At 39.5% G+C, this 25663-nt stretch overlaps 3 protein-coding genes across 8 annotated transcripts in view; 1 reads left to right on the top strand and 2 right to left on the bottom strand.

Annotated features, from left to right (window-relative positions):
- Positions 1-12283, bottom strand: part of RAB8B (RAB8B, member RAS oncogene family) — a 40684-nt gene extending 28401 nt beyond the window's left edge. For 5 of the 6 annotated variants that reach the window (XM_014944391.1, XM_014944390.1, XM_014944388.1 and 2 more), the window contains exon 1: positions 109-282. In XM_014944391.1, coding sequence (XP_014799877.1) covers positions 109-232 — 124 coding nt within the window. In that variant the 5' untranslated portion in view covers positions 233-282. Of the gene's footprint in view, positions 1-108; positions 283-8842; positions 9023-11286; positions 11400-12134 lie in introns of those variants that run through there. The other variant, XM_014944392.1, reaches the window with a different exon arrangement.
- On the top strand, positions 7419-12137 carry RPS27L (ribosomal protein S27 like). The gene is made up of 4 exons (XM_014944393.1): positions 7419-7558; positions 7892-8000; positions 10403-10513; positions 11621-12137. The coding sequence occupies exons 1-4, from the start codon at positions 7553-7555 to the stop codon at positions 11647-11649; spliced, it is 255 nt and encodes an 84-aa protein (XP_014799879.1). The 5' UTR covers positions 7419-7552; the 3' UTR covers positions 11650-12137.
- A 419-nt stretch (positions 12284-12702) lies between the features above and the next one.
- Positions 12703-25663, bottom strand: part of LACTB (lactamase beta) — a 15657-nt gene continuing 2696 nt past the window's right edge. The window contains exons 3-7 of the mRNA XM_014944294.1: positions 25138-25204; positions 22360-22550; positions 21673-22018; positions 19556-19721; positions 12703-16036 (exon numbers count right to left, since the gene is read on the bottom strand). Of these exons, the coding sequence (XP_014799780.1) occupies positions 15493-16036; positions 19556-19721; positions 21673-22018; positions 22360-22550; positions 25138-25204 (1314 nt within the window). The 3' untranslated portion in view covers positions 12703-15492. The remainder of the gene's footprint in view (positions 16037-19555; positions 19722-21672; positions 22019-22359; positions 22551-25137; positions 25205-25663) is intronic.

Here is a 25663-nt window from a genome sequence, read left to right on the forward strand (position 1 = left end):
CCGGGCGGCGCCCCCCGGCCCTCCCGGCAGCTCCTCTGGAGGCGGGAGGGCCGCGGCCAGGACCCCTCCCGCCCCCGGGGATGGCGGCGGCGGCGCCCCCTCACCCACCGATGGTGGAGATGAAGGTGGTGTTGAAGGCGTCCTCGCTGAAGCGGAAGAGCAGGCAGGTCTTGCCCACGCCCGAGTCCCCGATCAGCAGCAGCTTGAAGAGATAGTCGTAGGTCTTCGCCATCTTCCCTCGGCCTCGGGCTCGCCGCCGCAGCAGCAGGAGGGGGCGGTGGAGGGCGGGAGGAGGGAGGGGACCAGGCCCCGCCCCGCCCCGCGCCCACTCGCGGCAGGCGACGCCGTGCGTCATGACGCGCCGGAAGCGCCGGGCCCGACGGGAGATGTAGTCTGCGGGCGGGCCCCGGCCCCTGAACCCCGAGCCCAGCGGCCCGTCGGGCGCTGCTCTGTGCGAACGCATGTGAGCACCGCTCACAGAATCGCGGCGTCATGCCCAGATGGGGATGGGAAGGGACCTTCAAGATCACAGTGTCCAACCATCAACCGCCACCGCCAAGTCCAGCACTGACCCGGGTCCCTCAGCACCACGTCTGCCCGTCTGCCACATACCACCTCCATGGGCACCCTGTTCCGAGGCTTGATAATCCTTCCTGTGCAGAAATTTTTCCTAATATCCATCCTAAGCCTCCCCTGGTGCAACTTCAGGCCGTCCCCTCCAGTCCTATCACATGTTACTTGGGAGAAGAGACCGAACCCCTCGCTACAGCCTCCTTTCAGGTTGAGTTTTAAAAACCAGCACAAACTGACACCACAGAAGTTAACAAACAGAGGGTCAGGGCTGAGACCTTGCATTCTTGGTGCTCAAATGGCAGGGGACACATGAGTTTTCCACACAGAAACACACACATCCCAAATTTAACAACACTTGGAGCATTGCTATCACCAGGCGATCAGTTGGCCTCATTCTACAGGGGACCAGGCTAAATTATCTTTGGAAACCAGCTAAATTTGTAAATAGAGTCATGTATTTATCTGCTCAAGTGACACAATAAATAACAGCATCGTGCTGCACGTCACCAATAAGCACAGGGGACACGAGAGTGCATACATGGCCTCAAATATTTACGTGTTGCTTTGGGAGTGCCAAGGAAGGAAGAAACTGTTCACACAACAGAAAAACTATTTTCACACAGCCTCAAGTAGCACCAAACCCTGGGTATTCTGGAGCAACATGTGGTTATTCTAGAGCACTTCAATAAACGCTTTTGCCCATCTTTTTCCACTGATAATTATCTCTCGGTGTGAGGCAGCCTCATTAGGTATTCATTATGCTGCGTTCCTCAGAGAATATCACAAGGCAGTAGAAAAATAAATAGCATTGCTGAAAGACTTTAAAATGACAGTGAAAACCTATTGCTTTAATTTAATTTAGAAATTGTAGCCTTTAGACCTGCGATAAATAGATATCTCTAACGCTATAAATCACTACAATAGTTTTCACCTCCCTCTTGGGAAAACAAAGGCAAAAGAGCTGTTTTCCCCAAATCATTCCTGAAGGGATTGTCATCCTGCAAGGCCTGAGCTACCAGCTTCCTTTTCAGCCCCCTCCAGGCTTCCCCTCCCATGGGTGCTGACTGGCCCGTTGGCACCCACTGGCCAGGGCATCGCTCCTGCTGGTCACCCCGTGGGGAGGACATCCTGCTCAGCGCTGCCTGGAGGAAGGCAGCAGCAAGGAGTCTCTGGATGGGACTGGAGGGTGCTAGTGTGACTCAACCACCTAACAGCAGTCCAGAGATACCTGCTCCTAAGGGTCTTCCCATCAGCTGCCACGTCTATTAGTTATAATCCAGCCTAAAACTGTAAAAAGTACTTTCTCATGGGGTTTTTTTTGGTGTTAATTTGGCAAATATATATGCTGAGTTCCATACAGAATTAAACAAAATTAGTTTTGAATATTAAAGCTCTGTCCTACACAGTTAGCCTCCGTATTCCAAGCACACAAAAAATCACTCCATGGCATTAACTTACAGTTTGATGGGGTGAAACAGGGCTCAACTAGTCTAACGCCTGGCTACTGCTGCATTTGTGCAAAGTATTCTGAGGAATCACTCCAAACAAATACTTTCAGCTGTTATAATCCTTGAAAAAACAAAAACTATTCTTCTCCTAGTTACTAATTATTCCAAATCTTCCTTGTTAAGGGTCTCAATCTGGTGGTGTTCCTGGCCAGTATATGGCTGCGATAACAAGCTGTTTAAAATCCAATGACAGATATGCTGTAAATCTCTGTAAAGGTGAATTTGGTAAGAGCTTGTCATGAATGCTGACCTAACTTTTAGTTAATTGTATCAAAATCTCACTTTACATCATAGATGCTGTGTTGTGATTCAAGTAAAAATTTCATTGTTTGTTTGATTGAGGCCTCTGGAAGACCAGGATACCATCTGAGAGAGCGGAATCAAGGCAGCAAAACAAGGATAAGGGGAATTGCCACTTCTTTCTGTTTTGTTTTACACTCTTGGAGACATCAGCCCAGTTCAGGGTGGAATTGGGAAACATGGCTGCTTGGTTCATTTTTGTGCTGTATAATTAGCTGTTGGGCTGTTTAGCTGTTAAGATGGGTTGTTATAATACTTATTACAAGATTTAGGTTTATAAATGATAATGGCAACCTGGCACTGAAGCAGTCAAACCAAATTGGTTAATTATTTCAGATTAGCATTAATAATCAGATTATAGGAAACTGCAAATGAAAAACTAATCTCTGAAACATTTCCCTGTATCTGTATTTTCAGAGACATGAGTTGCTATGCACTGTAATTAAAGCCATACTGGAGATTACTACGCAATCGTATTTCAGCATTGAAGAGAGTAATTTTGGGGTTAATATTCACTCTTCAGTTTTATGGAACAAATAGACTTCCATATGTCTCTGGAGCAGTATGTTTCAATCGCCATCTGTTACTCAAGAGTAGTTTTATAGAAAAATAATGCAAATTACTTCCCTTTTTAATTACACTGGTGCTTTGCAATATTGCGTTCTGTTCTGATTTGGAAAAGTGCCAGTTTGCCAGATTCAAGGGACAGATGTTTACTTAACCATGAACTTTAAAAACAAGATATATAAAAAAATAAAAGAGTTACATTTTATATTTTCTAGAACATGGAAAAACTGTAATTGTACAATTGTATACCTTGCAACATGTTAGCAAAACTTTGAGGAGCACTATCAAAGCTGCTAAGGATCAATAACCAAGCTGCTACAATACCTGTTCCATGAAAATACTTCGAAGCCCAATCTCTGTTGTTGCACTAAATTGAAAAAGGCAATATTTGTTTTATACTGCATTACAGTCAAACAGATCAATCACAATTCAACATTTCATTTTTTTTTCTGACATGGGAGAGCCACCGAGGGGAACACTGGACGTGCAGCATATAGAAAATGCTTGATACTATGGTTTCCCTTTTGTCCCTACATAAAAGCCATAGCACCCTAATAGTGTGATGCTGACTTGTGCATTTCAAAAAAGCAGAACTTTAAAACTCTTTATAACCCCTAAATGACTGCCCAAACAGTTCTGCCTGAATACCACAGCTGCTCCAATAAGCACATGTTGAGTCCCAACCAAGATACGGCAGAATTCCATTTGTCACTGAGGTGCATGTAAAGTGCATCAGTTAAAGCACTCAGCTTCAGAAAGGCACTAATATGAATAGCAAAATGCAATTAGTCCCTCTGTTCATGTGTAATAAATTTAGCAATCTTTACATACACATTGAGTAACCAGAAAATACTTGTGACTTGTCCAACTCCTACGTTTTAAAGAAAAAAACAGATTCATTCCCACTCTCATTTTCACTTTCTCAAATGACACGCATCATTACTTGTAGCTTTCAAAGATACATTTTTCCTCTCAGTTCAAAGGTGAGACTAGTTAAGTAAAATGAGAACTGTGTGAAAAACGGTCTTTAATTAAGCTCTTCTGTTCAATGCATATGAAATTGTAGGAAATCCTACATCTTAATTGTTTAAGTACAAGGTTTCAAAGAAAACCCCAACAAATAGAGTTTAGAATATGTTGGTAGAACCAGGATCCTGTTGTTTTGGCAATAATTGGAATCTACAGGTCCAAGTCCTACAAAAGATAATATCATAAGGCAGTCTTGCCTTGAATGCCACCTAATTGCAAATCATTAACAGGAGCTTTGCTCCTTAGCTTTTGGACTCTGCTAGCTAATATGATAATATTTTTGATGTATATCTTTAACAACTCTGGTCTTGGCAGATGCCTCCGTAATTTATTACTGTTTGATGACCATCATGTGACACTCCTTTAAAAAAACCTCACTTATTCTCCAGTTCCAGGAAATACGTCTTTTACCGCAGGTAGATAATTCTACACTTGTCTTACTGCATTTGATATCCATATGTCTTGCTTTTAATTCCTAGTTGTAAGAAGACCAGTGCATAGGTTTAATTTTTTTGGTCTTTACAAAGAACAGTACTCTCCTTTAGTGATCTGAATGTATGAATTTTCCACATGTACACACTGCAGAACTTTACATAGAAGAGGTTAAATCAAGTAATTATCAGTGGAAAAAAAATCCTTAAAGTATGTACAGTTCAATTCCAGAAAGGAAAAGCACTTATAAGTGCTTATAAGACTCTTATCTATAAGTTCCATTAATTTCAAGGTTTGCTATTATGGCGGTGCTAAAAGTGGACCTTCTTCAAGTTCCAGTGCTAATCTAAACCATCTCAGCATAAGCATATTTAAACCAAGTGACTACATGCCCTGGTTTACACCATTAATTTATAATCAATTAAAATTATAATACTTAATTCTGCAGTATAGGCAAAGCCACAGACAGACTGCGTTCCAGATCAAACACACCACTTGAAGTGAACCTACTTATTTGGAGTGCAGCTTAGAGCTGGTTAGTGTATGGAAATCTAAACAGTCTTAATGACAGTCCTATGGAGACACTCATGCAAATTTTAGTATTCTAGACAAACCACTATAAGCATTATTAGGATGAATTAGGTTTTTTTTAAATCGGTCATTACTGATTTCCTCAGTGAACACAGTCAATTTCAACAAGTTTTTGTAGTAACTCCCCCCGAAAAGCCTGTATTCTCGCAACATCAAACAGCAAATCCTAAGGACCCACCCAAACTCAGCTGCAGGGGTCATAAATGGAGCAGGACAGAGCAGCACTGGGTGTCAGTGGGTGCTCTCCCAGCCGCCACCTCCCTCCTGGCAGGGAGGGCTGGCTGGACCAGCCCAGCAGGAGACCATGGCCAGGAACCTCAACAGAGACACAGATTCAGCGTTTAAACAGCAAGAGACTGACACTCCCAAAGCAGGGAAAAAAAACACCCAACTGTCCCTATGTTGGTTTTAAAAGCCTCCAGATCGGTGTTCGGAAATTTTCTGTTGTCATTCCAGCAAACAGATAATGTTTCTTGTTCTTTTCTCTAAAATGACATCAAAGCCTTCGTTTGCTGGGAGGAGGCTGGAAAGGGGAAGTCCTTCTCTTAGACCCGAATGTGTCTCTGTCTCTGTAGGCCACGCCACCGTGGTAGGGACTGCATTTCTCTCCTTGTTAACTCACAACTTAAACTCAGTGTTGCATTTCTGTTTTCTGAAGAGAATACTTCAAAAAAAGCTTCAATCGTAAGACTGAAGGTAATGCATTAGAAGTGACTCATTCAGTAGGTCACTGAACTACAAGCAGTTATGAAAAGGAAATGAATCTCCAAGTAAAACCAAAATAGAGAACCAAACAGAGGAATGTGTCCAAAACACATCCTGTTTTCAGATCATCCTGTGTACCCCTCCTTCCACAGAAACCAATCTTTAATGTAAACGGTGACTCTTTAAAGTCTTCCTCAAGCACCAGAGGCTCCTTGCAGGGAAGGCACTTGAGAAAGCCAGGAGGAAGAGATGAAGGAGGGCGGCACTTTAGAAGTTCTGGGATTTTTTTGATGGTTCTTTATACATTGGGAAGGTATTTTCCTAAACAAAGGAAAACACAATTCTCCTTCAGATTCTGAATCAACAGTATTAATAGAGTCTCCGCTTTCCATTCTGCTGGCAGATAAATAGCATACATTTGAAAAAGACTGAAAGGGAGTAGGAACAGCTAAGACTCAAAAACTGACTCTGTGCTGATAACAGGATAGCATGCAGGGGAAAGTATGAGTCAGCCTTTCATATTAAATTCCCCATGATATAACAAGAAATACTTCCTAAATACCTCTGTCTGTGTGTCATCACCATCCCAGAGCACAAGGAAAAAACGCTAACATGGCATTACAGCGCTGCGAGATGATGGTTGTGACGGCGAGAAGAGGAAAACCAATATAATGGGTTGAAGCACTGAAAAGCATTGGTCTATTCTTGCAGAATAATGTAGGGTTCTGGGGTGGAAGAAAGATTTTGAAAGCTGTGTACAGCGTCAGCACGGGAGAGGACATCCCAGCTTTGAGAATATTGTTGCCCCTATTAAACTTACACCTTCACTTGTGCTCACGGCAAACTTTTAAAATAATTTTTGCAAAATGCATCAGTTCTCTCTTCAAAAAGGATGTGCGTCAACACACTGCCTGTTGTACGTCTTGGAAGGCCTTTCATGGGAAGCAATTTTCATAAGGTCTGCTTGTGCCACTTACTGGACTTGTAGTGAATTACACTTTTAAGTGTTCCAGGCTTGATTAATTGAATCCAAGTCTTTACAGATTATATTTGTGATTATTTTTATTGATTTATGGAAAAAACCCACTCAACCTCTTACTAAAAAACTAATGAAGAATGTTTTTTTCATTCCCACTATCTGCAATATTTTTATTTCTCACAGGTTCCCTAAATGGGTTTGAACACATAAATGGTGACTAACAGAAATTCTTCCGCTTTTTTTTTGTTTTTTTGACTGGGGTGGGAAACTGCAGAAGAACGCGCACATAGGTTGTATGCACAACTTCATGCAATGTGTCATTTAGGAAGAAGCAACATGAGCAACAACTTACTGAGCATCTAATATAAAAGTAGACGGGACTTCTAGATTCCATTAATTACCCTAAAATACCTGTGTCATGTATTAATCTGTTAGAAAATGAGCAGAATTTTTGAAAAGAGAACTGGGCTCGCATTAAGACTGTCTATCTCTGTGCCTAATCCCTTTTGCCGTGTCAGAGCTGCCCCCCCAGCCGCACCCTCACGCCCCTCCATAGAGCTCTCACGCTGCTTCTGCCCCAAAATGCCGTTTTCCCTACGGGAACCCAGCCGGCGCCTCACTCCGACCTCCTGCAAACACCCAGCCAAGGCGGACGCGCTCCCCGCGCTCATTCCCGACCCAATTAAGCCGATGAAGTGACGAGCCGATGCCGTTGTGGCAATCAGCCTCCCGCTCCAGGAGGAGCGCACCCCACTCCGCCCTCCCCTCCAACCCACCATAGAGCCGAGTCCGCCGAGCGCGCAGAGCGGCCCCGGCCCCGTGCCCGCCGGAAGCGGGCGTGGAGGGGGACGCGGCGGCGGCAGCGACCATGCCGGTGAGTTGTTTACCAGCGGCGCCCGGGCCTTTCCGCGGGGCAGGGACAGCGCCGAGCGCTCGTCTCCGGCTGATAGCGGGCCTCGGGGACGGGGCGGGGGCTTCGGGTGACAGCAGCCACCCCGTTACCGCGGCCTTGGCGGGGGGAACGGGGAGCGGCCCCTCCCGCCTCACCGTCTGGGAAGGCCCCGGGGGGGGTCTGACCGGCCCCGCCGCCCCCGGCCCCGCCGGGAGGGTGGCCCTGGAGCCGCGGCCGTGCTCGGTTGGAGCTGTCCGACCGCCCGTTCCCAGCGCCGCTTAACGCGCGGTGCCTTCTCCCTCTTGTCCCCCCCAGCTGGCGAAGGACCTGGTGCATCCCTCCCTGGAGGACGAGAAGAGAAAGCACAAAAAGAAGCGTCTGGTGCAGAGCCCAAACTCTTACTTCATGGATGTGAAATGCCCAGGTAAAGATTTGAAAGGTTTACGTCTTGCAGAAGGAACAAAACTAGTTTTTCATGCGGTTCATCTTCATTAATGGTCTGATTTCTTAATGTTATTTTTTTTAAATAAAAGTGGTCTATCTGTTCTGCAGAGGAAAAAACAAGGTAGTTCATCTTCATTAATGGTCTGATATCTTAATATTGTTTTTTTAAAATAAAAGTGGTTTATCTGTTCTGCAGAGGAAAAAAAAAAGTCTATATATTGCTTTGGATTCTTTTAACAATAAAAGTGTTTTCAGCCTTTCACAAAAGTTAATTTGAGCAATCAGCTTTTAATTTTCTTTTCTGGAGGTCTGGCACGAGATACTTTTTTTTATGAAATCCCAGCAAGTAGGGAAAAAACCAAACCCCCAGATTTGCCCGTATAAGAAGCAAGATGAAATGGATGCCTTAAAGCATCCACAGCACAAATGTTAAATAGAAGAAAAGATCGTTTCGTTCCTTTTGCAAGTTGATTGATTCTTGAAGACAACCAGAAACTTTCTGCAGGGATCTACACAGACATCCTTGGAGTTTATATAGAAGGTAAAACATATACAGCTGCCTTTTTCCCATGTTGCTGTTAAGAAGTAACCTAACATCTTGCTCTCGTATACAGGGGTTCTATTTAAGGTGTTGCCTATGTCTGCTTTTCACAGATTTTCATTACCTTGGCTCGGAAACATCTGTATAACCAACTTCTCTTTTATAAACTAAAACATGGGGTCTTCTAGCACAATTACAGGAGTGTGCTGTACCAGCGAACAGCTCCCATCAGCACAGCTACATCCATATTGAGACACAGAAACTGTCATGTGGTAACTTACCTCCTAGAAGCTGCCCCGGTGTAAGAAGGTTATAGCAGTAAGCACAGTCGTAGGCTTAACATACAGTAGTGATCATCCTGACTAGGAGGAGGGAATTGTTACTGTATTCATCTTTCCTTATTATCTTATTCTTTCTTAGTAGCTTAGATTTCTAAGAAGCTCTGAGACATTGTTTTCCATCTAAAAATGAGGTAAATTCATTAAAAATGTTTGAAAGGAAAGTGTGGTTACTTTTAAAAAATGTATGATTGAAGGAAGGCTAAGCCACTGATTTATTTTTTTTAAACTTTCTTCAAACCAGTGTACATGCATATACTAAGATACTGTTAATGTCAACATAGGCCCATAGGGTCATTTGTTATCTTCATTATTGTTGCTTAATGTCAAGATAGGGTCATTTGTTATCTTCATTATTGTTGGATTAATTGGTTATTGAGTTTGAGGGGCACACAGCACAAAGAGTAGAGCTACAATAACAAGAGAGTCTGAAGCACGAGGCCCTGAAAACACTAGACAGCCTCGTGCATCATTCACTGGTGTTGAAGTTGCTAGCTAGTTACTGAGCTGGATTTGGCTCCTTTCCCTGCAAAATCCACAAAGTTAAAATCTCATCAACGTGGAAGTACATATTCATGGGAGGAAAACAACATTTGCTACGGTTAAATTTTAGCTGCGAGCAGTTTTGTGCAAACAAAGATTTGTGCAGTTACTATTTGTGATTTAAATAAAGCAGAAATCTGTTACTCTGCCTTACAGGAGTTCTGTCTACCAACCAGTACTCATTAGAGAGCTTTCTGAGGCCCTTCCTCACAACATAAACTCTGTCATCTTTCTGGTCCACACATGCTGAAAATGGCATCTATGCTCACCTTTATCTCTTTGTCTATTTTCTATATCCCCATCCAGAGTAAATCCTTTACAAGTTTTTTCTCTCTGATAATTACTCTTGGCTAATTAAAGATACTTTGCAGGCAAAAGAATGAAAGCAGTGAAAATCCCTTTGTCTAAGCCACGTACGAGAGTGATTTCATTCTTTCTTAAGTCATAGTATTTGGAAATTGTAAACAAAGTGTTGCTGGTGCCTCTTGCATCTGGAATTAATGAAGTTATTCTGTGCAAGTCTTCTCGTTTAAATATGACGCTGGCTTTGTAGAATGCAACCAAGCACATGCCTTGCGTGTACCAATTATTAAACAGAAAGCAAACACAGATTTGAACAGCAGTGTTTATATTCACAGCTGCCAGACTTTGTCAACAACAATGTTCTAGTGTTACAAGTTAAATATTTCTCTAGCTAGAGGGGTTCTTCTCTTCAGCAGAGAAGGCTAGTCCAGAACTCCTCCACTTTTTTTTTTGCTTTCCTATGTATGTTAGTAAAAGCAAGTACTTCAGACCACAATAGCAATGTTTTGCTTTGTTTTACTTGCTATGCTGTGTAATGAAATACAGATCCATTTTTGGACAAGTGTATTTACAGTATCTGATTCAATTGCACATACAATTAAAAAAAAAATCATGCTGGAAATCATTAATGGAAAGTTTAATAATGCTGTTTTCCAGGATGCTACAAGATCACGACTGTATTCAGCCATGCTCAGACAGTAGTTCTGTGTGTAGGGTGTTCAACTGTCCTGTGTCAGCCTACTGGGGGCAAAGCCAGGCTCACAGAAGGTAAGGGGCAATGTTTAGCAGCCCAAGTATTTCACTTACATAAATGCATGTACGTATTTATAGCCTGCAAGTATTTTAACTTTGATTTTGAAAACTGATATTGGAATGCTTATTTTGCAACTTGCTTAGAGTTGGTTAGTAAAAACATTGTTAATGGGCTCTGAATTGCAAATTTTTTTTCAGATCCAGATATGCCAGGCAGCTAAGCAGCTACATTGTGATCAAACACACTCAAGTTTAGGTGGTTTGTCTTGTGATTTCCTTTAGGTTATCTGTAGTACACTCAAGTTTAGGTGGTTTTTCTTGTGATTTCCTTTAGGTTATCTGTAGTAAGTACTACCTGTTTAATTCTGAGCTAAGTTTAGAGCGTTAAAAAGCAGCATTAAAGGAGTAGGGTACATCTGCCAGGCTAAAGCCATTCTGTGCCACTGCTAGTCAGTGCTGCCTTGCCTGTTTTTGAACTGTACTGTATGGCAGTTCCCTGGCTCATGTTGCTTAATCAAACTTTGTTTTGTATAAATCGTAAAGGAACAAATAACCACTCATATACAGATAACTAGTGTGGCACCAGTATATCTTGAAATGCAACCCAATGTCTGTGATACAAGAAAAGCACTGGAAGTACTTGAGGGTTTAAAAAAACTAAAGAAAAAATCCAGATTTTATTCATGTTTTGTTTAAAGGTCAAACGGTAAATATATATGCAAATTGCCTATCGTAGTGCTATAACCATGTGCTACTCTATGAATGTAGTTTATATGAGGACAGAGTACCTGAAATAAGGCTGTTGAGCAGTTGAAAAGGTATCAGCACTCCTAGCAGCTGTTTCAGTTTGGGGTTTGTATCACTAAGGGATGGAACAGTAGACTGAAATTTTTAAAAGCATCTGGAAGAAAAGAAATAGTAACACCTTAGCCTTATTTTAAGCTGAATTATGTGACAGCCATGTTGTTCTGGTTGAGTTAGAGCAAACTCTAAAGTGCTAAATCTTCAGCTCTTGTAGTACATGAAATTTATTTATTGCACAAAAGTTGGGTGGGCAATTTTCTAAGGCAGTCAAACAATTTAAGGACTATTCATATCTATACTCATGTGATTTCTTTGCAGGCTGCTCATTTAGAAGAAAGCAACACTGAACACTTCAGCATGTGGGTTTGGATCTGTGTTCCTGAAAGCCTTACCAGTTTAAAAACGCCTGTTAATACAACAATGTAATTACGATTGATTTTGTAAAAATTACATGCTATTGGTGACTAATGAGCTGGAATCTCTTTTTCAATAAATGATTTGAAGTGCAAGATTTTTCTGCAAGTTTGCAAACAACTGAGCTCTATTTTTATAATTTTACTTTAAAACAGTGTATTGTTAATTGAGTGGAGTCATTAATATAAACGCCTTGGACTTGCTGCTTCCTTCCCCTCATTAATCATCAACTACAGCAATGTAACGCATATGGTGACAGAAACTGCTATAAGAATGCATTTTGTATAGTTTATTACTGCAGCTACCCTAACTGCAAGTGTTACATAGATTTAAAATGGATCATTTAGTTTCAACATTGCTTTAGCCCCTTTACTATGTTGAGTAATGTGGTGATAAATAAAAATATGAAGTTACTCACTTATGTTCAGCCGTTTTCCTGGAATGCATGTTTTTTCCCTCCCTCTAATCTGGTCTTGAAACTGCATTTGGTATTCTATACTGAGACTTCTAGATACACACACACACAAAAAAAAGTGTCTTTTGCAAAACACTGCAACCATTCGGTATAGAGAAGGCATATGGTGTGTATGTAAGCACCAGTAAGTCAGCAAACTACACTAACAGCTGTGAATGGTATCCAGTCAGTAAAACACTAGGACAGCAAAACCATGCACATTTTCAGTATTAAATGCTGACATTAAATAAATACCTTTTTGCAATGAGGAAACAGGTTTTTAGTTAGTTTTTAAAAGCCATCCCTTTCTAAATGGCTGTTAAAAAGTATTTTTTTCAGCCACGAGAAAACATTTGAAGTCTTTTATGTATCTTATTTTACTAAATAATATCTCAAGTTAAGTATTAACATCTCATTATCATCTTAGCTCTTGGGGAGCTAATTATTGTTGGGAATTTTTATTTAACCTGTATTTTTATGACTTTTAAAACTTGTACATTTCTAGTGAATAAAAAAACTCCAAAACCCGATGTTACAACTTGTTGCATTTGCAAGGTAAGTTTTATTTCAGTAAATTGAAACAGTGAACACTTATAATTATCAGATGCAAAAAGCAGGTGTTGATACAGAAATAGATGCACCAATTTAGTATACATGCATTTTAAGAAAAGTACAGCTTTATGTCAGTGCCAAACTGTGCTTTCACAATAAAGGTTAATGTAAGAGCAAGCTTATGAAAGCTGCTCTTAATTGACTAGTTTCCCACACTTAATGCTGGTCCATCAAAAAACTGCTTTCAGAATAAAGATCAAAATAGCAATATTAATTCACTTGTGACCTGAATACATATGCTAAGGCCAGATTGATTCCTAGTCTCCTGTATCTCTGCCTTCTCTTCCTCTACCCTAAAACGTAAGGACTTATGATTAAGTAAATACCAAATCAGAGAAAGTCAGTGACCCATATTGTCCAGGTGCTGCAAGATGAAATTTAGACATCATAGCATCTCCAACACCATATATGTGACAACAGAGGGTTTTTTTGAAAGCCTTACGTTACAGGAGATACAGCATAAAGAACATGGTATGTTCATAAAAAGTTGGTGGCTAAACATAGTCTATGAGGGAAATTAGGCACTGTCATTAAGATCTTGGTGTTAGAAATGCCTCAGACACTTCTTACCATTATTTTTTTTCTTTCACACTTCAAATATTTACATTTATTAGTGTTTGGTCATGTGCAGGCAAGCATAATGGTAAACCTATGCCTTCTACACCCTGAATCTTTCTCTAAATCCAAACACAACGGTCAGTGAGTAATACTTGTTTTCTGTCAAGTATGCAAAATGGTTTGCAAGAATAAATACCATTTGCAAAAAAGTGTAAGTTTTAAAATAACAGTATTACTTTTTAGATTTTCTATATTTAAAACACTGTTTTTTGGTCTATTTGGTCTATTTTACTCACATATTCTTCAACACAAAAACAACTCAGAGCTACTTACTCTTGTTCCTTGTGTAAAACGGGCAATAACCTCTGCTGCTGCACATCTACCCAGCTGGTGGCTGCTCAGGACTGGGAAAAAAAACATACGTTGCTATTGTAGAAACTGCTCACCTCTGGTACAACTGTATTGGAGCTCTCAAACACTATTAAAGACCTCAGTGGAAGAGTAGATAATTTACTGCCTGACCAAGTGCAAAGTTCGTTCAGAAGGGTTCTCTCTGTTGTCTCTACTGATTTGATACCCTTGAGAGAAAGACAATCCATCATTAGTGAATGAAAAAGTGAAGGATTGGTGAGTGGGCCATAAAACCCAAGCAAATAGTTTAGGTCTAAGCTCGTACTGTTCTAAGGCACAAGAATGATTATAATCATGAAAAGTACTAAACCAGTCCTACTCCCTTCAATTAAAAATGTAGGTATAACACCAACACCTCAAAATACTAAATTTCCTGGTCTGTCAGTCTTAGTTAATAAAATGTTACCACAGGCTGCTGGGAACAGACCCCACAGCACGATGCTTCATCATGGGGTAGGTAACAATGATGAAGTTAATACTAGAAGCACTAATTTGGGAAAGAGGCAAGTAAGGCCAACTTCTGCCACCTGTCATCTTGCTCCTTAAATTCAGAGGCAGAGCTGCCAAGCAGTGCAAGGAGGTAAGTATTCAAACCTTTCCTGAAGGGTCTTTAGGGTGACAGAGCGCTGGAACAGGCTGCCCAGGGAGGTCATGGAGTCCCATTCCTTGGAGATTTTCAAGACCCACCTGGATGCCGTCCTGAGTAACATGCTCTAGCTCCAGGCAATCCTGCTTCAGCAGGGGAGTTGGACTAGATGATCTCTATGGTCCCTTCCAACTCTAAAAATTCAGTGAAATTCAGTGAAATTTCTACTACTGGCTTCAAGTAGAGTTATTTGAGTTCCTAATTCCTATATCTAAAGGAATAACTGCATTACAGAACACAGTGCCATTTCTGGCTACCAAAGTGAGCATGTGTATCCTTCAAAAACAATGAGACAGTTTGACAGCTTACCATGTTGTGCTATTCAGGCATATCTGACTGTAGAATTAATACCCTTATTTCACAGTAAACTAGTTTCACACATTCTCTATGTCCAATAAAAATGGGAGAGAGGACATCTAAATGACAAAAAAATAGATTTTTACTTACATTACTCTAGCTTCATTCTTTTCTAATTCTTAACAATCCACAGCTCTGACAAAAGTGTACTTCTGCTATAAGTCAGCATTCTGGATGCAGCTTCAAGGTTTGGGTTTCATTGCATTTTTTTGCTTTTTAAGCAAGTAAGAAAAGCGCTATGTGAAAATATAAAAAACAGTAAAACTATTATTCTGTAAAAAGTAATACTGAACAGTTTGGCAGACTGAAACTGTGAGAATAATGAATAATGTCTGTGTGTGCTCTAATCAAGATGTGAATTTTTTTTAAAGTTTAACATTTAAGGTAGGTAATTTATTGTTGTACTTTTCAGTGCAAGAAACCGATGCTAGTTTTTTTAATCTTGGTCAAATGCTTGACTGGATGAGAAAAAAAACCTGCTAATACAATGGTAATTTACACAGGTACTACAGGAATTCACATTTGACTGTTACATTCTCCTTTTCTGTAAGTTAGGAACTTCCCTGAGAGATGAATTCCAGTTACATGTAAGTTTAGCACCACTAGCAGAAGTTAATTAAGTGAATTTTGGATGCTTTTTCTTCATGTATTCTAGCGATCTCCAAGTCCAATTACACCCTTCTCCATTTGTTTTTCATGTTTCAGCACAGTGAGTTAAGTTATGCGTATCTCTTTTCTTTAATCTATATATTGTGCCCATTTTTCTTTATCAAATTCCCTCGCAATCTTTAAGGCAGTGCTGTTGAGTGAAACTGATTGCATATTGCAGATAATGCTAACAATTACTCCTCTAGGTGGTGCCACCAGCCCAGTATCTATAGTGTCCGAGTCCAGCTCTTCAGGAAGAATCAGGAGGACACTACTTGCCCCCACTGCACCACCGGTATGCGATGCGTAGTGTCTCTGCTGTCTGCAACAGCCACATTGTTGTTTTTTCTCTACTACAGCCCAAGCCATTGCGTATTTACCATCCCTGTCCCACGATACTTCCGTTTTTGGCACTGGAGTCCACATCATCGCCACTGTGTCTGGTTTGAGGTACCCAGGAAGAAGTTTGCTGTGAGTGTTTTTAAATTGTCCGGCTTGATAACTGTATAACAAGGCATTTCCAAATTTGAGAAGGTCACCTACTGATGACAGAAAGCCACCACCAGCCCACTTGTAAGAGTTGTCCACATACGGTGCGTTTACCAGCCGTCCCTTTTTGTTGTAAACGTAACACCTAGATAGAATTCAAGAAAATTCAACTTGTCATTCTCGGACTACACACAACTATTTTAAGCTGCCTTACCTTAAAAGGGCAATCTGAGCATGTATTAGCTTGTTCTCATGAAACTTTAGAATTTTTTAAAATGTATTTTTCTTAAACATATTTCTTGCAGAAAAGTCAACAAAAAATTCAGATAGGAAAACAAAAATTAAGGTGATTTCTTAGTTTCAATAAAAGCACTAATCCGTCTATTTACTCTTAGGATATACTCAGAGTAAAGGCAATATACAAATAATACTTGTGACAGAAATCTATAGATCAGCCAGCACAGGATTTTCCTTAAATCACTGTACTAGATTTAAAGAATTTAAGAAAGAATCCTACAACTACCCCATGCTCATCAGACACTGAGCTGAAATTTCACTGAAGTCTTAGGTGATTGCTCTGAGACAGTAGTTTCCATTTATGGTTGATTTCCCTCCACTGCTCCATTACAGTTACCATATTCTACAACAACTGAATATTCGGGAACTTTTACGAAGAATGAGAAGCATGAAAGAGTCTTGCAAAACCTGTCATTAAAATACAAATTAGAAGCTACCAAACAGAATTGCAGAATGAACTACCAGGAACAGAACAACAGAAGCACAGAATGAATTATGCTTTTGAAAGAAACAGTCCAATCATGACTGGATTAATGTGATACAACATATGACAAGGAATCTATGATTCTATGAATGTTGAATAAAGATATAATCTGATGAATTTCAACCTTTGGCATTTAGACCACAAGATGTCTATGTACTACCTGGAGAGCTGTGAAAAGGAACCAACGCCAAACAATGTTGAATAAATATATAATCTGATTAATTTCAACCTTTGGTGTTTAGACCACAAGATGTTCATGTACTACTTGGAGAGCTGTGAAAAGGAACCAACGCCAAAAAAAAAAAAAATCGGGGGGGAAGCAAAGGAAGAGAAAAGAATGGTCCAAGACTACCATCAGCTCTGCCAATAACTTGATTATCTTGGTGTCCCTATGAAGAAGTTTGCTGTGAGTGTTTTTAAATTGTCCGGCTTGATAACTGTATAACAAGGCATTTCCAAATTTGAGAAGGTCACCTACTGATGACAGAAAGCCACCACCAGCCCACTTGTAAGAGTTGTCCACATACGGTGCGTTTACCAGCCGTCCCTTTTTGTTGTAAACGTAACACCTAGATAGAATTCAAGAAAATTCAACTTGTCATTCTCGGACTACACACAACTATTTTAAGCTGCCTTACCTTAAAAGGGCAATCTGAGCATGTATTAGCTTGTTCTCATGAAACTTTAGAATTTTTTAAAATGTATTTTTCTTAAACATATTTCTTGCAGAAAAGTCAACAAAAAATTCAGATAGGAAAACAAAAATTAAGGTGATTTCTTAGTTTCAATAAAAGCACTAATCCGTCTATTTACTCTTAGGATATACTCAGAGTAAAGGCAATATACAAATAATACTTGTGACAGAAATCTATAGATCAGCCAGCACAGGATTTTCCTTAAATCACTGTACTAGATTTAAAGAATTTAAGAAAGAATCCTACAACTACCCCATGCTCATCAGACACTGAGCTGAAATTTCACTGAAGTCTTAGGTGATTGCTCTGAGACAGTAGTTTCCATTTATGGTTGATTTCCCTCCACTGCTCCATTACAGTTACCATATTCTACAACAACTGAATATTCGGGAACTTTTACGAAGAATGAGAAGCATGAAAGAGTCTTGCAAAACCTGTCATTAAAATACAAATTAGAAGCTACCAAACAGAATTGCAGAATGAACTACCAGGAACAGAACAACAGAAGCACAGAATGAATTATGCTTTTGAAAGAAACAGTCCAATCATGACTGGATTAATGTGATACAACATATGACAAGGAATCTATGATTCTATGAATGTTGAATAAAGATATAATCTGATGAATTTCAACCTTTGGCATTTAGACCACAAGATGTCTATGTACTACCTGGAGAGCTGTGAAAAGGAACCAACGCCAAAAAAAAAAAAAATCGGGGGGGAAGCAAAGGAAGAGAAAAGAATGGTCCAAGACTACCATCAGCTCTGCCAATAACTTGATTATCTTGGTGTCCCTATGGTCAGCTTTTCAATCACAGCACCTGTCACAAAGATGCTGAAATGCCTGACTTACACCTCTAAGAGATCTATAACATGATTTTTTAAACGTTTTCATGTCAGTGAAATATAGTATAACCAAACCATTAAACATACCACATGTCAACTGTTTGAGGCACCAAGCTAGCTACTTGTGGAAGCAAAACCATCACATTAGCATCTCATAAAAAGACACCCAAAAGCAGTGTTTGTCCCAATTCTTTCATCCCAACCATATTTCAGTTTATAAAAGGGTTAATATACACACATATATTTAAAAGAACTTGACTGTACAAGCTTGATAATTTATGAGAACATCACTAGCATCCAGGTCTACAGCCAGAAGAGGCTCTGAAAATTTGCAAGCAAGATAAATAAACAGCACAAAGGATCTTAGAACACAGCAGTAAAATTATCCCTAAAACATTACAAACTGCTCTCTGTGTGTGCACTTTAAATATACACATATATGTAAGTACTATAAACCTTGGATTCCACATGTTCAGTGCCATTTTCATTCTTAGAGAGCATTTTAGAAGCTGAACTTTTCAAAGGTCTGATTATCATTTTCATGAGACTTTTTCCATAACCTACTTTTGTGATTCAGTTTGAACTCGTCTCCTACACCAAAATTTAGCAGGTGAGTCAATAAAGGAATTTCAAATTTCAGAACTCAGACAGGTAGGTCAATAAAATAAGACTGGAGAGGAAGACAAGAAACTCTACCCTTAAACACTACATTAGAATGGATTTTCCAGTTACATAAATTTCTTTGCGGGGGGGAGGTTGTGGTTTTTTGGTTGGTTTTTTTTTTTTTTTGGTTTGGCAGGGTTTTTTTCTTCCAAAAGTTAATAAAAAGAAATCAATTGGTAAAACATGTTCTGTGTTAAACAGAATTTTAATTCTGGTTTAAGATACTACAATTAAATTTATAAAAGCTTGTATTACTATAAGACTATTACAATTCCACAGAACTCTTAAAAAGAAGTCAGTATATTAAGCAAACCAAGGTAACTATATATTCTAACATAATCTCCAAATTACTCCTTTATTTTTCTTTATTTACACTTACCTGCTTATTTGTACCCAAAATAAATGCAAACTTCAAAGTCATCCCTGCCACTCCCCCCTATAAATACTTTTATAACATGAAATGCTTTTTTCCTATTCTGTAATTTTACATGGTAATTACAGAACCAATACCATAATGCTGACATAAAAACAGTTACGTGACTAACTTTGAAATAACATAAGCCATTTCATTTAAAAGTCTGGAAAAAAAATAATTAATGCATTCTTAATTCAGTTGGCTTAATAAAGACAAAAAGAGCAACAATTGTTGTAGGAAAAAAAAAGTTTCATCCTCGTTTACCTTGCTCTGTTATATATCATTGCTTCGTTGTCATCTAGTACAGTCGATAGCATATCCAAATCACGAAACATTTTTAGCATATAATCTGTAAATTTTTGTCCTGAAGCTCTTTCCACAACAGCACTTAAGAGAGTAAAGCCATACGTTGAATACAAGAACTGACTACCTTGAGGAAACACAATGTGAAAGGGGGAGGAAAAAAAAAAAGTTAGCTGCATGACGCTTAAATAGAATCTGAAGAATAAAATTTAAGTAATCGCATGTGCGAATAAAACCATATATAGCAACAAATAATCAATTAAAAGACTCTCCCTCCATCCCCATTTTAATGTGAATCACAAGCTTATGATACTGGGCTCTAGGAATTTCTGTACCACAGCAGACACAGATGCTTGCTAAGGGCAGGTAGCTCTAAACACAGTGTAAGTTTTCAGGGATCTGCGCATACAGCCAGGTGTCATGCCAAGATGTGGAGACTGACACTCAACATCCTTTCCACAAGATTTGCCACACCAGTTCTAACAAGGATCTCTGGATTTGGAAAGCTGAAGCAAACCATAAAATCACTTCTTAAAAGACGCTCGTCTACTGTGACTTGTTTGTGCACCTGTTCCCCAGAGATGGAAAGACAAGGGTAGGACTCGCTCAAGGCTTTCAAAGGTCTCGACCACCTCTGCCATAGTGTTTCTAGTTCTAGTTTTCTAGCTCTAGAATATCCTGAAAGGCCATATGAACACTAACATGCATCTTATTTAAGACAATATAACTTATTTACAAAACAATGTTTCATTTAAAAAAATCTCACTCTTGTGCTAATGCCCTTCATGAAACATCTAGGTATCAAGCAACTGCCAGACTGGCTACAGGCAAGACAGATCTCTTACTTGAAATGGTTCCAAGAACTCTCCAAGACAGCAAGTGGTTAACTTCCCCCCGCTCCTATCCCTCTACCCAAAAATGCACATTATTTACTGTTTATCAGCAATGCGTATCATTTGCCTGTTAACCTAATTAACTTAGAATTTACACCCAAAGTTCCTCAAAGTCGTCCCTAGAATTAACTTAAATAATTCCCATAATAAATAACCCTAACAATTCTGTGATTCTACTAGAATTAACTTAAATAATTCCCACAATAAATAACCCTAACAATTCTGTGATTCTATGGCCTTTCTGTAAAGTCTTTTAGCTCTGGTTTAGTGCCTGACTAAAATTATTTGCTTTTGGTTCATATCTAGAAGCCCGGAGCACCAATACAAGAAGTTGGTATGGCCTTTCTGTAAAGTCTTTTAGCTCTGGTTTAGTGCCTGACTAAAATTATTTGCTTTTGGTTTGTATCTAGAAGGCCCAGAGCACCAATACAAGAAGTTGGTATCCACTTACAAAATACTTTGTAGATACAAATTTGTTACCAAAATTATAATCTGCTTTAGCGTTTATAAATTCAGTAACTTCATATCTAGAAGCCCGGAGCACCAATACAAGAAGTTGGTATCCACTTACAAAATACTTTGTAGATATAAATTTGTTACCAAAATTATAATCTGCTTTAGCGTTTATAAATTCAGTAACTTATACGTTCCATAGCGCTTACTCCATTACTTAGAGCTCCTGGGAGAAGTGTCTTATTTCTACCGGAGGTCCCTCTTTCTCTTCTCTCCTGCATTATCTGGGACTCTTTGTATTACTCGTAAACCTTGTTTACAAACAAAATCTGTACACCAGATTTTGACCCTGCTGGATTACGGTGCAGATGCATCATTGGAAGGTAACCATATAAGCATAATTCTTTAAGTCAGTAGATTGGTAAAGATATCTAGACAAGACTGTTATCTAAAATTGAACTGATAAAATCCTGACCAGTTCAGTCCTCAAAAGTTATGTCAATTTTAAGACAATTACTTGACTAGATAGTTTGTGCAGAACAGCCCAAATACTGCTCTGTTGAGCTTTTAATGGGGCACAAGAAGATAACAACAAAAAAATGGGGTGAGGGCAGGGAGAGAAAAGCAGAACAAAACAGAAATCCCACCCAAATATTGACTCTACTATCCTCCAATTTGAAACAAAAATTTCCCCAGAAGAGCACATCGTGGTTTAAATGAATAGAAACTCACCTGGTTTAAAGAATAAGGGATCATTTTTAAATATCTTCAGTGACTCAATCACACTTCCAAATTTTTCCTTCAAATAATATTCCTCTTGCTCAAATTCCTTGTCTCTCCTGCCAGGTTTTGAGTTTCGGCTTTTTACCTCACCTTCGTGTTCTTTCCTCTGTTTGACAGAATCAGTCTTTTCAATCCCTTTGCCGCCTTCTTCTTTTTGTTCTTTATCCTGACAGGGCTTTGTTTGTTTAAATGCTCTGTTTGCCTTTTCCTTTTCTTCTTTTACTTTTGTAATATCTTTTTCATAGTGACGAATCCCACTCAGGTGTGAAACTAACAGTCTCGTAGTAATAGCGACCTAGGTAGAAAGGGCAATATTTAAATGTGAGCTCTCTTCAGAGAGACATGATGCATACTAAATCACCAGAAAATAAAAACACAACAGACAAAGATATATAAGATCTTTTAACTGTCATGTATTAAACCCAGTTAATATATATACATATTTAGGTGCGCGCTACACACTTGATATAAAACTGAAGATCCAAATTTCCAGTGTTGCTTTTTTGAGCTGCAAACATCACCATTTATCTAAATGACTTTTGGTGCTTTACAGGAATAGGTCCACACATATGGCCGTGCGATGACTGGAACAAAAATCCAAAAAAGTGTTATCAGTAAACAATTACAATTCCATACCTTTTCACCCTCGTAGACTTTTTCTGGAAATTCAGGGACGTATTTCTGCACCGGAGCATCTAAATCCAGTTTCCCCTCTTCCCACAACTTAGCCACAGCCATCATGGTAAGACACTTGCTAATACTAGCAATTCGCATGATCGTCTCCGGCTTACATACCACACGATTCTCTACATCAGCATAACCCAAACCTTTAAGAAAATAAAAACATTGTGATAAATATTTTGCAGAGAGACATGATGAATTAATTATTTGCAATGAATTAGATTTACTGGCTCCATAAAATGTTTTTCCTCTAGCTAACTGGGACATGAAGCACTGAACTATCCCCGCTCCTGCTTCAATTAAGTTAATAACATTTTAAAGCAGTAAGAACCATTAATCAAAGCCCATTTTATTGGCCAATGGCATCTCAAGTTACTGATTGTCCTGGTTTGAGACTCCAAAACAAACCTAATGATAAATGAGATTGAACATTAACCCAAAATTTATACTCTTGAGGTCAAATGTTCTATGTAGAAAACCAAAGACCAAAATCTAGACTGACCAACTGTCATAAATACCCCTTTTATTGTTCTGAATTAATGGTTGAAACAGTAAAGGGTCTTATTTTATCAACACAGAAATTGAGAAAGGGAATAACACACAAACTCAGCAATTACCTAAGCTGTAAAGCTTCACAAAACAATGGTGTTATACACTATGTTTCAACATCACTCAGCATAACTTCAATTAAAAGCTTAATAGAATCATAGAATGGTCAGAGTTGGAAGGGACCTTAAAGATCATCAAGTTCCAAATCTCCTGCCCTGGGCAGGGACACCTCCCACCAGACCAGGTTGCTCAAAGCTCCATCCAGCCTGGCCTTGAACCCCTCCAGGGATGGGGCACCCACAGCTTCTCTGGGCAACCTGTTCCAGTGCCTCACCACCCTCACTGTAAAGAATTTCTTCCTGAGATCTAATCTAAATCTCCCCTCTTTCAGTTTAAAACCATTCCCCCTCGTCCTATCATTTCACTCCCTGATAAAGAGTCCCTCCCCAATAGTCCCCACGAATGGTGAGTGGATGCTCGGGCAGCGGCTTCTCCATTAACATAACGGACTCACTAGTCTGGTAGCCAGAACTGGAATTAATAAGGCATTATCAGGCTCCCACATTAATCTTCAGTTTGAGCTAGATTTGAAGAAATTATGCAAGTGGTGTTGCAGCATAAAAAGCAATTAAATGCAGTAAGGACATATTTGCAGTTTTCAGTACAAGCAAGGCCTGCAAGCAATGCACGTCTGTCTACGTAAAACTATATAAACTATATAAAACTGCAGCCTAATAATTAACTACTCAGGAATAAAAAAACCTTGCCAAAATACACAAAATAAACCAGATGACATGTTAGTTGACCAAGACCCTTCCTTTTACATGAAGTTACTACTCAAATGCTTGCATGGTGCTTGTGAATGCAGGTGCTGTACCCCTCAGTGAAAATCCCTTCGAAATCTCAAATCACTCCCCACCAGTTTAGCAAGAAAGCAGGTTCAGTACCTTGATCACAGAATATATGCAACTTAAGCCTGTTCTCCCCATGAAGAAGGGAGGAGGGCAACAAAACGAGCCAAAAGGCTGCTAGAGGGATGTTCCCCACCTCCCAGCCACCTTACTAAAGGCAGTGTTGCTCTCTGTGTCAATTTGCAGCAGGGTACAGAACACTCATGCTCCCACGTGAAGTTGTCTTGCTACTGGTGACAAACCACAACCTGGCACTAGTTCCTTCAGGCACTTACTTCCCTGCATGCAAGGAAGGGATTCTGCAGAAGTCTTATAAAAAATACTGCTTTCGTTGCTAGGTAATTTGAGAACCAGAAAAAGCTATCTAGTTTGAGAAAGTTTGTGATTAAATTTCTACAACAATTTTCCTATTAGGCCACTTGACAACAGGTACCAGAAGCTCTCCAACCCACTGCTGTCATGATGAACGAGAAATGAAAACCTATAAACAGCTTTACACATCTATAAAAGTTAATGCAACAACAGACTAACAGAATAAAGTTAATAACAAGCTTACTTACAAAGATTATTTTTTCAACTACTGTATCACAGTAATGAAATATGTTGCTATTTACTACTACCATTTAAGATGTCCAAAAAAATCAAACCCCAAAAATATTTCTGAAAACAGACACAGAGTTTGGTGTGCTGTTTTAAATAAACTTCAAATGTCTACATGATATGAGCAGTACTAACAGACTCTATTTAAAACTAAACTGTGTAACCAGAAAAACCACTTGCAATTTCTGGAAGGAAGACACCTGTTCAATCTTGGTACCTTCCCAGCAAAAATCTACACCTCAGCCTCCAAACAGGAGACAGACCACCAAACACGAGCCGTTACTACTTTGACTATTAAGTAAGCTCCTGTGGGGAGAAGAGTTCTTCACCTCCTACATACAATTCTACCAGAGCACTCTACAGCTGCGTGCCTGGAGTGTTAGTATATTCAAAGACCAATCTGGAAAATTAATGGAAAAAAGGTTCTTAAACATAACTGTTGAGATATAGTAGCACATTCAGGAAGCGAATAACTTATCAGATCCTGTCAATTATTGGCACTTACCAAGGAAAGTACCACTTCATACTCCCTAGACACCTGTTTCTGGCTGCTACCTGGAGATGGACATCAAATGGATGAAATCCCAGCCTGACCAGTGAGTCTGAATCGTTCATTTTTAAAAAGTTCATCACTTCCCAGCAGCATGCACAGCTACTGCTCCCATATACCAACCTTCTGACCAGACTTCCTTTCCATCTACAGAAACTCCAACAAGTATACCCGGGATTCCCGCTTCATCCTGTCAAAAAAATGAACAGAGGACATTAAAAAGGATCTTCACAGTTAAAAAACACCTTTCCCCAAACCCTAAAAATGCAAAAGCCATCCTATAAATACACCTGCATATTGATGTCACGTTACAGTTGAAACTTTGTCAAGTACTAGTTGGGCTGAACCGGTATAAACTGCTTTCGAAAAGCAGACATTTAAGTCCAGCAACTGGGAAAAATATAACAACAATAAAAATGTAAATAAAATTATTTATTTAATGATTTAATAAGTTAGGAATCAGGACATGCAAGAAAGCCTGAACAGAAACAGAACACTACAAAATTAGTAGGCAACACGCAAACTATTAGCAAGCAGAACTTCAAAGGAGTTCCAGTCAGGTTTTCAAAGTAACTACAAGGCGGTTTTGAACTCCCTCTCCCTCCTCCAGCCCTCCCCCCGCCCCGGGACACCCCCCGCTGCCCCACAC

The sequence above is a fragment of the Calidris pugnax genome, unplaced genomic scaffold (assembly GCF_001431845.1).
Source record: "Calidris pugnax isolate Ruff unplaced genomic scaffold, ASM143184v1 scaffold70, whole genome shotgun sequence".
In the NCBI taxonomy this organism is placed as follows: Eukaryota; Metazoa; Chordata; class Aves; order Charadriiformes; family Scolopacidae; genus Calidris; species Calidris pugnax.